Raw genomic sequence first — 16162 nt, 5'->3', positions numbered from 1 at the left:
GGGGCTGGTGGTTATTTGTATCCCCCCCACCCCCCCTGTCTCATTACCCAGGGATTTGAAACACAGGTTGTCCTGACCTCTAGTACATGAAATAATTGTGTTTTTTAATAAAGTAACCAAAAACAGTCAGAGGGTAAAGTTGTATACGTTGTCTATACATGCTTCAGAAAGGCATTCCATAAGGTTTCCACGTGTTAGGCTGCTCTGGAAGGTTAGATCGCATGGGATCTAGAGAGAGTTAACCGACTGGAAAGAGAATTGGCTTTAATCGAAGGAAGCAGAGGGTGATGGTGGAAAGTTGTTTTTCTGACTGGAGGCTTGTGACTAGTGGTATGCCTCGGGGATCGGTGCTGGGCCCCACTGCTGTTTGTGTTTATAACAACGACTTGGATGAGAATGCATGATTAGTAAGTACGTAGAGGACGCTTGAGTGGGTGGTATGGTGGATGGCGAAAATGGCAGCAGGATCTTGATCGGTTGGGCAATGAAAGGTTGATGGAAGTCCATAACAAGGGGTCACAGTTTAAGGATAAAGGGGAAGTCTTTTAGGACCGAGATGAGAAAAGCATTTTTCACACAGAAAGTGGTGAATCTGTGGAATTTCGATCCAAAACATTGCCTATTTCCTTCGTTCCATAGATGCTGCCTCAACCCGCTGAGTTCCTCCAGCATTTTTGTCTACCTTCAATTTTCCAGCATCTGCAGTTCCTTCTTAAAACATCTGGAGCACTGTGTTTAAGAAGGAGCTGCAGATGCTGGAAAATCGAAGGTACACAAAAAAGCTGGGGAAACTCAGCGGGTGCAGCAGCATCTATGGAGCGAAGGAAATAGGCAACGTTTCGGGCCGAAACGTTGCCTATTTCCTTCGCTCCGCTGAGTTTTTCCAGCTTTTTTTGTGTACATTTGGAGCACTGTGTTTTGTCAACCTGCTAGTTGTTAAGCTGGAAAGAGTGGGGGGGAGGATTTACAAGGATGTTGCCAGGTCATGAGGGCCTGATCTATATGGAGAGGCTGGTTAGCATTGGAGCGCAGGAGGATGAGGAGTGATCTTATAGAGGCGCTTTGGATCATGAGGGGAATAGATTGAGTAAATGCAGAGTCTTTTATCCAGAGTAGGGAAATCAAGAACCAATGTATAAAGGTTTAAGGGGAAATTGCAACCTGAGGGGCAACACAGAGAAAGAGTTATAATAATGATATAATAATGGATGGGATTTTGAGGTCCAAACGAAATGACGTAAACGAAATGACGAAATGACAATAATAATAATGGATGGGATTTATATAGCGCCTTTCTAATACTCAAGGCGCTTTACATCGCATTATTCCCCAACATCAGGAACAATCTTCCTGCATCTAGCCTGTCCAACCCCTTAAGAATTTTGTAAGTTTCTATAAGATCCCCCCCCTCAATCTTCTAAATTCTAGCGAGTACAAGCCGAGTCTATCCAGTCTTTCTTCATATGAAAGTCCTGCCATCCCAGGAATCAGTCTGGTGAACCTTCTCTGTACTCCCTCTATGGCAAGAATGTCTTTCCTCAGATTAGGAGACCAAAACTGTACACAATAATAATAATAATAATAATGGATGGGATTTATATAGCGCCTTTCTAATACTCAAGGCGCTTTACATCGCATTATTCATTCACTCCTCAGTCACACTCGGTGGTGGTAAGCTACTTCTGTAGCCACAGCTGCCCTGGGGCAGACTGACGGAAGCGTGGCTGCCAATCTGCGCCTACGGCCCCTCCGACCACCACCAATCACTCACACACATTCACACACAGGCAAAGGTGGGTGAAGTGTCTTGCCCAAGGACACAACGACAGTATGCACTCCTAGCGGGATTCGAACCGGCCACCTTCCGGTCGCCAGTCGAACACTTAGCCCATTGTGCCATCTGTCGTAAGTTGAGGTGGGCAGCCTTTGGACAGGTACATGGATAGGTTTAGAGGGACATGGGCCAAATGCAGGCAGGTGGGACTAGTGTCGAAGGGGCGTCTTGGTAGTCATGAGCAAATTGGGCCGAAGGGTCTGTTTTCGTGCTGTGTGACTAGGAAGAACACAGGAGGAGTATTCAAAGGACAAATAGACCAGCGTTGCAGTTGTGAGCTCTAACTTTCAGGGACATATGTTTGTTTCCATAAAAGCATTGGCACGCAAAAGAAAATCAGATTATATGCACTTAAAATTATGAATAAGGGGAATAAAAAATATCAGCAATCAATGTACAGGCACAGCCAGACTGTATTAGGATTCAAAACAGAAAATGCTGTGAACTCTGGAGATTTGTGGAAGGAGGTCCGTTCCTCTCCACAAATGCTGTTTGACCTCCAGAGTTATTAGCATTTGCCATTTACATAGAAAATAGGTGCAGGAGGAGGCCATTCGGCCCTTCGAGCCAGCACCGCCATTCATTGTGATCATGGCTGATCGTCCCCAATCAATAACCCGTGCCTGCCTTCTCCCCATATCCCTTGATTCCACTAGCCCCTAGAGCTCTTATCTAACTCTCTCTTAAGTCCATCCAGTGATTTGGCCTCCACTGCCCTCTGTGGCAGGGAATTCCACAAATTCACAACTCTTTGGGTGAAAATGTTTTTTTCTCGCCTCAGTCCTAAATAGCCTCCCCTTAATTCTAAGACTGTGGCCCCTGATTCTGGACTCGCCCAACATTGGTAACATTTTTCCTGCATCTAGCTTGTCCAGTCCTTTTATAATTTTACATGTTTCTAGAAGATCCCCCCCTCATCCTTCTAAACTCCAGTGAATACAAGCCTAGTCTTTTCAATCTTACCTCATATGACAGTCCCGCCATCCCAGGGATCAATCTCGTGAACCTACGCTGCACTGCCTCAATCACAAGGATGTCCTTCCTCAAATTAGGAGACCAAAACTGTACGCAATACTCCAAATGTGGTCTTACTTGATTTCAGATTTCCAACCCATTGATTTTCCTCGGCTAGAGATCACTGTATATTATAGTGAGAGTTATATAGCATAGAAACAGAGTCTGTACGTGCTCCCTGTGGGGTTTCCTCCCACATCCCAGAAATGTGCGGGTTTTGTAGGTTAATTGGCCCTCTGTAAACTCCCCCTTGTTTGCAGGGAGTGGATGAGAAAGTGGAATAACAAAGAACTAATGTAAACGGGCGATTGATGGTCAGCATGGACTCGTTGGGCCGAAGGGCCTGTTTCTATGCTTCATCTTCAGATCGATCAATGGGAAAGTGCTTGTTGAGATATTTAAATGTTGTGAGAATCTGTGCCTCCACCACCCACTACAGAAGTACATTTCAGATTCCAACCACTCTCTTGGTGAAAATGTTCATTGTTCGAACATCTCTAAATTAATCATTTTATCTTTAAACTAATAAATTAATCAAGTCTAAAGAAGGGTCGACACGAAACGTCACCTATTCCTTCGCTCCACAGATGCTGCCTCACCCGCTGAGTACCTCCAGTATTTTTATCTACCTTAAATTAATCAATAGTTGAAACATTGCTTTTTCAATGATTTAAAATGACCAAAGCAGCAAAGGTCAGTGCAGCATCCGGCCTGGTTGGGAAGCAGCTACATTTGGGAAGCTTACCCGGAGGAAACCCACCAGAACGATGGTGTAGCGGGTAGAGTTGCTGCCTTACTGCGCCAGAGATCCGGGTTTGATCCTGATTACAGGTGTTGTCTGTATGGAGTTTGTACGTTCTCCCCGTGACCTGCTTGGGATTTCTCTGAGATCTTCGGTTTCCTCCCACGCTCCAAAGACGCACAGGTTTGCAGGTTAATTGGCTTGGTGTAAATGTAAAATTTAGATAGAGCTCTTAAAGACTGCGGAGTCGGGGGATATGGTGAGAAGGCAAAGGAACGGGGTACTGAATGTGGATGATCAGCCATGATCACAGTGAATGGTGGTGCTGGCTTGAAGGGCCGAATGGCCTACTCCTGCACCTGTTGTCTATTGTCCCTAGTGTGCGTAGGGTATTGCAAATGTGCGCGGGTCGCTGGCCGTGCGGACTCGGCGGGCCGAAGGGCCTGTTTCCGCGCTGTATCGCTAAACTAAACGTGCAAACTCCACACAGACAGCATCCTGAGGGCAGAATCGAACCTAAGTCTCTGGAGCTACGAGGCAACTAATCGAGCATCTGCACCACTGTCCTGCCTGCCTCTTCTCCCTGCCTCGGCCAATTCAATGCAGCGAATAGGCATGACAGGTGAATGTACTGACCCATGGGGAATGATCTACACGGACTCAACGCAGTATTAAGTCCCACGCAGCATTAGGATCGGGCCATGCATGCAAACTGCCTGTGGACAGTCGATTGTTTCTACAGTTTCAAATCGGTTTGACAATGTTGAGCACTCATTTACTAAAAAAGCAACAGACAGGTCTAACCGGTAACTACTTGCCTGAAGGCAAGTGACTGACTCATATGTTAACTTGGGCGGCCAAGTTACACATTTCATAGATCCCTGCCCTTCTCTTCTTGGTTCTTGGTTCTCCAAAATATTCCAAATGGAATCTAAACTGGAGGTGATCTTGGTCGGTGGGGATGTGCTGGCACAACTGGCTCAGTCACCGACGAGGCTCTGTGGAGAGGCACACACTGTCCGACCATGCTTGGCTACTCCGAGATGGGATATGGGCATGCAGTGACGGTCCACCCTGGCCAGGGTTCACGGGCTTCAAAGCTAAATCACGTCCAAAGCAGTCAGTGCCTGCCGCAGCAGGTCAAAACGACTACCAGGCAACCCAGCAGCTGACCAGGATGGAGATCGGCAATCCAAATGAGAGACCATTAACGAGAGATCCCGAGCCATGACCCACTGCACCTAAAAATCTTTTGGTGACGTACTTCGCATTTTTGGTTCAACCCTGACATCTAGTGCTGTCTGTGTGAAGATGCAAGATGCAGTTAGATTGTTCCCGATGTTGGGGAAGTCCAGAACAAGGGGTCACAGTTTGAGGATAAGGGGGAAGTCTTTTAGGACCGGGATAAGAATTTTCTTTTTCACACAGAGAGTGGTGAATCTGTGGAATTCTCTGCCACAGAGGCTATATTTAAGAGGGAGTTAGATGTGGCCCTTGTGCCTAAAGGGATCAGGGGGTATGGAGAGAAGGCAGGTACAGGATACTGAGTTGGATGATCAGCCATGATCATATTGAATGGCAGTGCAGGCTCGAAGGGCCGAATTGCACCTACTCCTGCACCTATTTTCTATGTTTCTATGCAAGAAACTGCAGATGCTGGAGCCTGGCGTAGAAGAGAAAGTGCTGGTGGAACTCAGCGGGGCAGACAGGCTCTCTCTGAATGACGTAGATGGGTGACATTTACAGTTGGGTGTGAAGAAGGGCCCAGACCCAAAGTGTCGCCTATCCACATCCTCCAGAGGTGTTGCCTCAGCCACCGAGTTTCTCTGGCACTTTGCGTTCTGACTGAAGTTTGAATGCAACCCCCCCCCCCCCCCCCCAACCAGATGATTTCTTCCATGTTGGTAAAATATGCAGCTTAGTAGTATAATTATCTGTGCAGTCTGTGAGGCAAAGTTCTTGGGGGGTAATTGACGGAAATGTGGGGAGAATAACCTAGTTAGCACTAGTATTGATGGTCAGCAAGGACTTGGTGGGCTGAAAGGTCTCTCCATGGCATAATATCGATTGAACCCAAGTGAGTTACTCTTCTGGGTCATCCGCCAGCTCTTCAGAGAAACATAGACAATAGGTGCAGGAGTAGGCCACTCGGCCCTTTGAGCCAGCACCATTTGATCAGGCATTCAATATGATCACGGCTGATCATCTAAAATCAGTACCCCGTTCCTGCTTCTTCCCCATAACCCTTGATTCCTTTTGCCCCAAGAGCTAAATCCAACTCTCTCTTTAAAACATCCAGTGAATTGGCCTCCACTGCCTGCCGTGGCAGAGACTTCCACAGATTCACAACTCTCTGGGTGAAAAAGTTTTTTCTCAACTCAGTCCTAAATGACCTACCCCTTATTCTTAAAACTGTGACCCCCTGGTTCTGGATTCCCACAACATCAGGAACATTTTTCCTGCATCCAACCTGTCCAATCTTATAAGAATTTTATATGTTTCTATAAGGTGCCCTCTCATCCTTCTAAATTCCAGTGAATGCAAGCCCAGTCGACCCATTCTTTCATAAAATGTCTGTCCCGCCATCCCGGGAATTAACCTGGTGAACCTATGCTGCACTTCCTATATGGCAAGAATGTCCATCCTCAAGTTAGGATGAGGATGGACACTGTACACAATACTCCAGGTGCGATCTCACCAGGGCGCTGTACAACTGCAGTAGGACCTCCTTGCTCCTAAACTCAAATTCTAGTTCCACTGGAGTGATAGAGAGAGCAGTGATTCAAGCTGAAGGTTTAAACAGGCAGGAAAAGGCACCAACCTTCTGGACCTCATGTAACTCTCGTTCCTGTGCCGCCTGTCCCGGTCGCTGCTCCTCGACCGTGACCTCCGCCTGCCCCGCCTGCTTCGCCGGTAACGGTCGTGGTAACTCTCCCGGCTCTCTCGGTCTGATGAGCGGTACCGCCTCAAACGAGGCATCTGGAAAAAAAAGAGGGGTCATTGTAGTTCAGGCAGCAGAGCGGAGCAGAGCCGCATCGTGGCCAACTCACGGAGAGCGAGCAAGCTGCTAAATTACATCCTCCTGATCCAATCTTCAATCAGCCAAGATCACATTGAATGGCGGTGCTGGATCAAAGGGCCCGAATGGCCTACTCCTGCACCTATTGTCTAAAGTACTTCAAGTACTTCCCACAACCTGTGTATTACGACAATAAGACATTTGGACAGGTACATGGACAGTAAAGGTTTAGCGGGATATGGGTCAATTGGCTAAGAACTAGCTTAGATGGGGCATGTTGGTCAGCATGCACAACTTGGGCCAAAGGGCCTGCTTTGGTCCTGTACGATTAGATAGGGCTCTTAAAGAGCTAGATAGGGCTCTTAAAAATAACGGAGTCAGGGGATATGGGGAGAAGGCAGGAACTGATTGGGGATGATCAGCCATGATCACATTGAATGGCGGTGCTGGCTCGAAGGGCCGAATGGCCTACTCCTGCACCTATTGTCTATTGACTCTACTGGTAAGTTGCAATGAGGAATTTCTATAAATAATCAAGTGGCTTTACAAGAAAGGGAGGGTCCATGACGCTCAATTCACCGTGGTTGGGTGGTTTCCAGAACCGACAGGAACAATACGAATGCCAGGGCAGAAGGTGCTGATGTGCCAATAAGAACATTTATGGTTAATCCATTGGCACAAATTGATAACTAGTAGCTGAAGGGGAAATAGCAGGAAATAAAGGATCTTTTCCGGGTGGCAGGCGGTGACTCGTGGGGTAACGCAGGGATCAGTGTTGAGTCCACAACCATTTGAAAAACATTTACATGATTTGGATGAAGGAACCAAATGTATTATTTCTTTAAAAAAATAGACACAAAGTTCTGGAGTAACTCAGCAGGTCCGGCAGCATCTCTGAATAGGTGATGTTTCGGGTTAGGTCCCTTTGGATAGGCGACATTTGAATCCCATTTGAAGGGTCCCGAACCTAAATGTCACCTATCCATATTTCACAGAAATGCTGCCTGACCTTCTGAGTTACTCCGTTGTTTAAGAAGGAACTGCAGATGCTGGAAAATCGAAGGTAGACAAAAATGCTGGTGAAACTCAACGGGTGAGGCAGCATCTATGGAGCGAAGGAATAGGTGACGTTTCAGGTCGAGACCCCTCTGGAAACTCAGCGAGTGAGGCAGCATCTGTGGAGCAAAGGGATAGGTGACGTTTCAGGTCGAGACCCTTCTGGGTCTCGACCCGAAACGCCACCTATTCCTTCGCTCCACAGATGCTGCCTCACCCGCTGAGTTTCTCCAGCATTTTTGTCTACCTGCTGAGTTACTCCAGCGCGTATATCTTTTTTTTAAAACAATAAACCGAGTGGGGGTTTGAGGGTGATGCATAGAAACTTCAAGATGACTTAGGACAAGTTGAGAGTGGGCAAGCGTGTGGCAGATGAGCTAATATCACAGACCGACATGAAGATGTCCACTTCACAAGGAAACCAGAACACAAAGCATTATTTAAATGGCCGTATGGAATAGGAGTAGAATTAGACCATTCGGACCATTAAGTCTACCTCGCCATTCAATCATGGCTGATCTATCTCTCCCTCCTCCCTAAACGTTAAATAGATTTGGAATCTGGCTGATCCTGTGCAATGGTCAAGGGGTGCAGCCTACAAGTGCAAGTAATTAAAGTGGCAAATGATGTTTTTAAAACAAGAGGTTTTGGATGCAGGAGCAATACGGTGGCACAACGCTAGAGTTGCCGCCTTACAGCGTCAGAGACCCAGGTTTAACACTACAGGTGCTTGTCTGTACGGAGTTTGTATGTTCTCCCCATGACCACGTGGGTTCTCTCCGTGATATTTGCTTTCCGCCCACACTCCAAAGACATACAGGCTTGTAGGTTATTTGGCTTGGTATAAATGCAAAAATTGACCCTAATGTGTGTAGGGTAACGTTAATGTGCAGGGATCGCTGGTCGGTACGGACCCGGTGGGCCGAAGGGCCTGCTTCCGCGCTGTATCTCTAAACCAACGAGGTAAATATGTCTCACACTAGTACAGAACAGCAGCACAACTGTTTTGGTCTCTGTACTTATCAGATACACTTGTCATGGAGGGAGCTCAGCAAAGGCTTGCCTGAATGATTCCTGGGAATGTTTATTGTCACGTGTGCTGAGGTGCAGTGAAAAGTTTTTGTTGCGTGCTCTCCAGCAAGCAGAAAGACAATACATGATTACATTTGAGCCATTTGCAGTGTATAGATACATGATAAGGGAATAACGTTTGTGGTTCTCTCTGGTTGTGGCAGGATGAAAATTGGAACTGTTGAAAATTCTGTCTAAATTCCCTCGGAAGAATGAAAAGAACTCTTATTCAAACATGCAAAATTAAGATTGGGCTCGATGCAGAGATGTTTGTGTCCAGAGGTGAGGAGACATCACGGGGGGGGGGGGGGGGGGGGGGGGGGTCACAGTATCTCCCAAGGAGATCCCAGAAGCAGATTCAATACCAAGATATAGACAGACAGAATGCAAGTCCCAATAACATCCTAAACTAATGTTGCTGTTCCGGAGATGGGAAACATTGCAGAATCAGATCAATGTGAAAGATGCGTACTGTCAAAGACAAACTATCTTCACCACAAAAGGAAGTGCCAATGAAGTAATGTACTGCCTGCCATCAGAGAAGCACGGCTAATTTGAAAGGAGACAGGAAGTTCTCCAACACATCAACATTAGTTCTCAGCTGCATGTTCCAATAACGTCAAATAATAATAATAATAATAAATTTTATTTATGGGCGCCTTTCAAGAGTCTCAAGGACACCTTACAAAAATTTAGCAAGTAGAGGAAAAACATGTAAGCGGAATGAAATAAATAGTAGAGACATGACTAGTACACATATTAAAGACAGAATTCAATTCAAAACACAATATGAGGCAATTCAAGCACAGATGAAAATGGAGGGGGACGTGGAGCTAAGGATAGGCAGAGGTGAAGAGATGGGTCTTGAGGCGGGTCTGGAAGATAGTGAGGGACACGGAATTGCGGATCAGCTGGGGGAGGGAGTTCCAGAGCCTGGGAGCTGCCCTGGAGAAGGCTCTGTCCCCAAAACTGCGGAGGTTGGATTTGTGGATGGAGAGGAGACCGGCTGAGGTGGATCTGAGGGACCGTGAGGGTTGGTAGGGGGAGAAGGTACACAAAATTGCTGGGGAAACTCAGCGGGTGCAGCAGCATCTATGGAGCGAAGGAAATAGGCGACGTTTCGGGCCGAAACCCTTCTTCAGGTAGGGGGAGAGGTCAGTGAGATATGGGGGGGCCAGATGGTAGAGGGCTTTGTAGGTGAGGACCAGGATTTCGTAGGTGATCCGGTGGGAGATGGGAAGCCAGTGAAGTTGTTTGACGACTGGAGTGATGTGATGCCAGGATTTGGTGTGGGTGATGAGTCGGGCGGCTGCGTTCTGGACCAGTTGAAGTCGGTTGATGTAGGTGGAGCTGATGCCAAGGAGAAGTGAGTTGCAGTAGTCCAGTCGGGAGGAGATGAAGGCATGGATGAGTCTTTCAGCAGCGGGAGGTGTGAGAGAGGGTCTGATTTTGGCGATGTTGCGGAGGTGAAAGAAGGAGGTTTTAATGACATGGCAGATGTGAGGCTCAAGGGAGAGGGTGCAATCAAAGATCACGCCAAGGTTGCGGGCCTGGGGAGATGGGGAGACAGTGGTGCCGTCGATGCCCCATTTGCATCAACAGAACCAAGTGAACACGTGGCAACTATTTTGCCGAACATCTGTCCAACCATCTGCCTGTCCCGTCTAGTCCTTCCCCTCTTCCTCCTCCTGCCCCCCCACAAATAGTCTGAAGGAGGGTTCCAACACAAAACACCACCTTTCAAATGCTCCCTAACCCACTGACTTACTCCAACACTGTGTTTTCTCCAGTTTCTGTACCTCCTCAAACATTATTTGTTTTCCCGAAGATAGACACAAAAAGCTGGAGTAACTCACAGGCAGTAACGGGACAGGCAGCATCTCTGGAGAGAAGGAATGGGCGACGTTTCGTGTCAAGACCCTTCTTCCCTCTCCTTTGTTTTACCTCGCCACAGCTGCCGTCTGCCTTGCTGAATGTTCCGCCACACAGCAGGGAAACAGGCCCTTCGGCCCAATCTTCCATGCTGACCATTCATCTAAGCTGGATGACATTTGGCCGTCATCCTTCTGAACCTTTCCAATACCTGTAACCAAGTGTCTTTTAAATGTTGTTATGGTGCCTGCCTCAATCAACCACCTCCTCCCAAAATAGAGCATTTAAAAACTTTGTTTTTCTATTTTGGGATTTCCCGTATCTGTGGATGTTTCCTTCTGTAAACTGGGTTGCTCTGCTTGTCAACACATAACAGCACACACACACTCTCCGGTACATGGGGCTACAAGCTTCCTCCGCCTCTCTTCTCAACAAAAATTGGAAGAACAGCACCTCATATTTCGGACCTTAGGCAGCTTACAACCCAGCAGTATTAAGATTGATTTCCCCAACTTAAAGTAACACTTACTTTCCCTCCGTCTCCGTCCCTCCCCCACTCTAGATCTCCGATCAGTTTCACGGTCCTGAATAATTTTACTGTTCGTATGCCTCGTTGTTACCTATCCCTCAACCATTCTAAAGACCCTTCTTCCATCGCACATTCCTCTCCAGAGATCTCTATTTTCAGTATTTTGTGTCCATCTACTCTTGTCAACATATGCAGGATTGAACTGCAAATGCAGGTTTACACCAAATATAGACACAAAATGCTATAGCAACTCAGGAGGACAGACAGCATATTGGATAGAAGGAACAGGTGACGTTTTGGCCCAAGACCCCATCTGGGTCTTGCCCCCACCTACATCAAACGTCTGCTTACCCACCACACCACCTCCAGGTCCCTCAGATCGGTCGACTTGGGGTTACTGAACATCTAGGCATAAGCTCAGGGGCGACCGCGCCTTTGCGGTTGCAGTTCCTAGACTGTGGAACAGCATCCCTCTTCCCATCAGAACTGCCCCCTCCATCGACTCTTTTAAGTCTAGACTTAAAACTCATCTTTGCTTTCTTGACGTCCTCTGAGGGAGGGCTATATGTATGTATTTATGTATGCACTTAATCAATGAACCACTGTTGTATAACGTTAGTACCTCCACCAATGTAAAGCACTTTGGTGAACGAGAGTTGTTTTTTAAATGTGCTATAGAAATAAAAGTGACTTGACTTGACTCAGTCTGAAGCAGAGGCTCTACACAAAACACCACCTGTTCCTTCTCCCCAGGGATGCTGCCTGTCCCGCTGAGTAACTCCAGCATTTTGTGTCTATCTTCAGATCAAAGCAGACGTTGATCAAGGAAATTCCCCCTCTCCAGAGATACTGCTTTTGTCCCACCACTGAGTTACTCCAACCTTTGGTGCTGAGTGATGCTCCACTTAAAGGTTTTTCAGGGGGGGGGGGGGGGTCAGGAAGAAAAAAGGAAGAGGCAGAGACAGTGGGCTGTGGGAGAGCTGGGAAGGGGAGGGGAAGGAGGGAGAAAGCAAGGACTCCAAGTCCCCAATGAGTTAGATGAGTTAGAAACGTCACCTATTCCTTCTCTCCAGTGATGCTCCAGCAATTTGTGTCTACCCTCGATTTAAAAACAGCACCTGCAATTGTTTCCTACACAAGGAACTGCTGATACTGGTTTACACCAAAGATAGACACAAAATGCTGGAGTAACTCAGCGGGACAGGCAGCATCTCTGGAGAGAAGGAATGGGTGACGGGCCGAATGGCCTACTCCTGTCCAAACCCTTAAGAATTTTGTAAGTTTCTATAAGATCCCCCCTCAATCTTCTAAATTCTAGCGAATAGGTCTGAAGAAGGGTCTCGACCTGAAACGCCAACCCATTCCTCCTCTCCAGAGATACTACTTTTGCCCCACCACTGAGTTACTCCCAACCTTTGGTGCTGAGTGATGTTCCACTTAAGAGTTTTTCCACTCTACTACATCCAGATGTCTATAATTCTCTTGTCAACATCCGGTCTAACATCGAATTCTCTGCCACAGAAGGTAGTTGAGGCCACAGTTCATTGGCTATATTTAAGAGGAAGTTAGATGTGGCCCTTGTGGCTAAAGGGATCGGGGGGTATGGAGAGAAGGCAGGTATGGGATTGAATTGAATTGAATTGAATTGTGAGTTGGATGATCAGCCATGATATTGAATGGCGGTGCAGGCTCGAAGGGCCGAATGGCCTACTCCTGCACCTATTGTCTTTGTTTCTATGTAATCAGTAACCCCGTTCCTGCTTTCTCCCCATATCCCCTCATTCCATTAGCCCCAAGAGCTAAATCTAACTCTCTTGAAAACATCCAGCGAATCGGCCTCCACTGCCTTCTGTGGCAGAGAATCCCACAGATTCACCACTCTCTGGGTGAAGAAGTCTTTCCTCATCTCCGCCGGTCGGGAGTGTGCGATGTGAGGAACTGCAGGCGCCGAGCACAAAGTGCTGGAGTAACTAAGCCATGATCATATTGAATGGCAGTGCAGGCTCGAAGGGCCGAATGGCCTACTCCTGCACCCATTTTCTATGTTTCTATGATAGGAGCAGAATTGAATGATCATATTGAATGGCGGTGCAGGCTCGAAGGGCCGAATGGCCTCTACTCCTGCACCTTTTTTCTATGTTTCGACAGAGCTACCAGCCTTGGAGGGCATCTACCACACGCGGTGCCTCAGGAAGGCCCTCAGCATCCATAAGGACTCATCACACCCCTGCCACGGTCTGTTTCAACTAGTTCCCTCCGGCAGACATTACAAGGCCTTCTACGCCCGAACCTCCAGACTCAGGAACAGTTTTATCCCAAGAGCTATAGCGGCTCTGAACCGGCCCTAATGAGTGCCCCCCCCCCACCCGCCCAACCCCTTTGGACAGTCTCCCTCAGATGGTCACGTCAATCAATTCAGCTTACTTATTTATGTATTGTATTTATTTACCTTTCTTGTACATCAGTGGAGCTGCACACTAAATCTCGTTGCACTGACGTGCAATGACAATAAAATATATTATTATAATTTGCAGATGGCACAATGGGCTAAGTGTTCGGCTGGCAACCGGAAGGTGGCCGGTTCGAATCCCGCTTGGGAGTGCATAGTCGTTGTGTCCTTGGGCAAGACACTTCACCCGCCTTTGCCTGGGTGTGAATGTGTGTGAGTGATTGGTGGTGGTCGGAGGGGGGGCCGTAGGCGCAGATTGGCAGCCACGCTTCCGTCAGTCTGCCCCAGGGCAGCTGTGGCTACAGAAGTAGCTTACCACCACCGAGTGTGACTGAGGAGTGAATGAATAATGCGATGTAAAGCGCCTTGAGTATTAGAAAGGCGCTATATAAATCCCATCCATTATTATTATTATTATTATTGTGTACAGTTTTGGTCTCCTAATCTGAGGAAAGACATTCTTGCCATAGAGGGAGTACAGAGAAGGTTCACCAGACTGATTCCTGGGATGGCAGGACTTTCATATGAAGAAAGACTGGATAGACTCGGCTTGTACTCGCTAGAATTTAGAAGATTGAGGGGGGGGATCTTATAGAAACTTACAAAATTCTTAAGGGGTTGGACAGGCTAGATGCAGAAAGATTGTTCCTGATGTTGGGGAATAATGCGATGTAAAGCGCCTTGAGTATTAGAAAGGGGCTATATAAATCCCATCCATTATTATTATTGTCATTTCGTTTACGTAATTTCGTTTGGACCTCAAGGGGTCCAAATGACAATAAATTGAATTGTATTGTATTGTATTATTATTGAATTATTGAATAAACATCTGGTGTCAGACCCCACCCTACCGGTCCCTGGCACCAATCTCCCAAGGAAGCAGTGGACGACGCTGAATAGATTCAGGACTGGACGTGGCCCCTGCTTGGCCAGCCTTCACAAATGGGGCAGCAGTCCAACCCCACGGTGTGCTTGTGGAGAGCAGCAAACAATGCAACACATCATTGAAGCATGCCCTCAACAAAGACTCAAAGGAGGACTTGTCACCCTTCATACACCCTTCACACTGTGTTTTTGATTTTCTGTTTTTGGATTGAATTCTGTTTTTAATTTGTGTCACTGTGATGTCTTTAATTACTTGTTTTACTCCGATTATATGTTTTTATTCCGATTACTATGTAAGGTGTCCTTGAGATGTATGAAAGGCGCCCATTAAATAAAATTTATTATTATTATTATTATACAGCAGACCAAGAGGCAACTGCTTGGCTAAAGGACTTTGCATTCGCTAAATAAATAAATAAATTATTGAATCATAGATTCATAGACATTGGCACCCATGAAGGGAGACATTGGCACCCATGATGATGAAGGGAGACATTGGCACCCATGAAGGGAGACATTGGCACCCATGATGATGAAGGGAGACATTGGCACCCATGATGAATCTATGAAATGGGGACTACAACTCCCAGCAGGCAGCGCGATCTGCGCATGTGCAATCGCCCTCCTCCTCCCCTCCCCCACTAGGATTCGCCCCCCCCCCCGTTTTTTTCACACACGGTTTTGCCTTCCTCTCTCAACAAGGGCGGGGAGCGTGTTTTTTTGGGCGAGGGCCGGCGGCGGGTAAAGGGTGTAGACGGGGCCCGATCCCCCGGCCCCGGGCCCGGCCGCCATTTGGCGGCAGCAGCAGCACCGCCGCCATCTTGTCTCCTCGTCCGCAGCCCCGCAGCCCCCCCCCAGACGCTCGGCCGCTCCTCAAAACCCGCCCGCAACAACCGCACCGCCGGCCGCTTCCCCCTCACCGCCTTCGCAGCCAGCCCACTGTGCTTGTCCCACAAGAAATCCGTGATGGCGGAATTCCTCCGGACGGCAAACTCTCTCTCTCTCTCTCTCCGTCGTCGCCGCCGCTGCTCCTCTGGGTGACCAACGGCAGCCTGACCACGCCCTCTGTGACGCCACCACGCTGCTCCCGCCCACTCGCCGACGCGACGCTCCCGCCCAATCCCGCCCGCCGGATTGGCGGTCAGACCCGTCAATCAGCGCGCCATCATCTCCCGCCCCCTTTGCCAAGTCTGATTGGTCGGCTTCCTGTCCATCAGCTGACATCGGACCCCACCCCCCCCTCCTCTCCGTCGTCGTCGCCGCGACCAACGGCAGCCTGACCACGCCCTCTGTGACGCCACCACGTTGCTCCCGCCCACTCCCTCCCACCTGATTGGCGGCCAGACCCGCCCATCTGCAGACGTCATCGCGTCCCGCCCCCCTTTGCCATGTTTGATTGGTCGGCTTCCTGTCCATCAGCTGACAACGGACCCCCCCTCCCGTTGACGGACTGGACCCGCCCATCTGTAGACGTCAACATGTCCCGCCCCCCTTTGCCATGTCTGATTGGTCGGCTTCCTGTCCATCAGCTGACATCGGACCCCCCCTCCCGTTGACGGACTGGACCCGCCTACCCTAACGCACCTGATTGGTTAGTCATCCCGTCCATCATCGACCTGGGAGGCCCGCACCGCCCATTGGCTGCCGTCAGACACTGTCCCGCCCACTCACCCGCACTCCATTGGCCACAC

At 48.3% G+C, this 16162-nt stretch overlaps 1 protein-coding gene across 3 annotated transcripts in view; it reads right to left on the bottom strand.

Moving 5' to 3' along the window:
* The window catches only part of clk2 (CDC like kinase 2), a 35687-nt gene extending 20153 nt beyond the window's left edge, over nt 1-15534 (bottom strand). For 2 of the 3 annotated variants that reach the window (XM_033015921.1, XM_033015922.1), the window contains exons 1-2: nt 15392-15534; nt 6412-6569 (exon numbers count right to left, since the gene is read on the bottom strand). In XM_033015921.1, coding sequence (XP_032871812.1) covers nt 6412-6569 — 158 coding nt within the window. In that variant the 5' untranslated portion in view covers nt 15392-15534. The remainder of the gene's footprint in view (nt 1-6411; nt 6570-15391) is intronic. The other variant, XM_033015923.1, reaches the window with a different exon arrangement.
* Nucleotides 15535-16162: the final 628 nt, after the last annotated feature.

The sequence above is a fragment of the Amblyraja radiata genome, chromosome 47 (genome assembly GCF_010909765.2).
Source record: "Amblyraja radiata isolate CabotCenter1 chromosome 47, sAmbRad1.1.pri, whole genome shotgun sequence".
Lineage (NCBI taxonomy): Eukaryota > Metazoa > Chordata > Chondrichthyes > Rajiformes > Rajidae > Amblyraja > Amblyraja radiata.
Note: the sequence above shows the minus strand (reverse complement) of the source record. Positions and strands in the feature narration are given on the sequence as shown.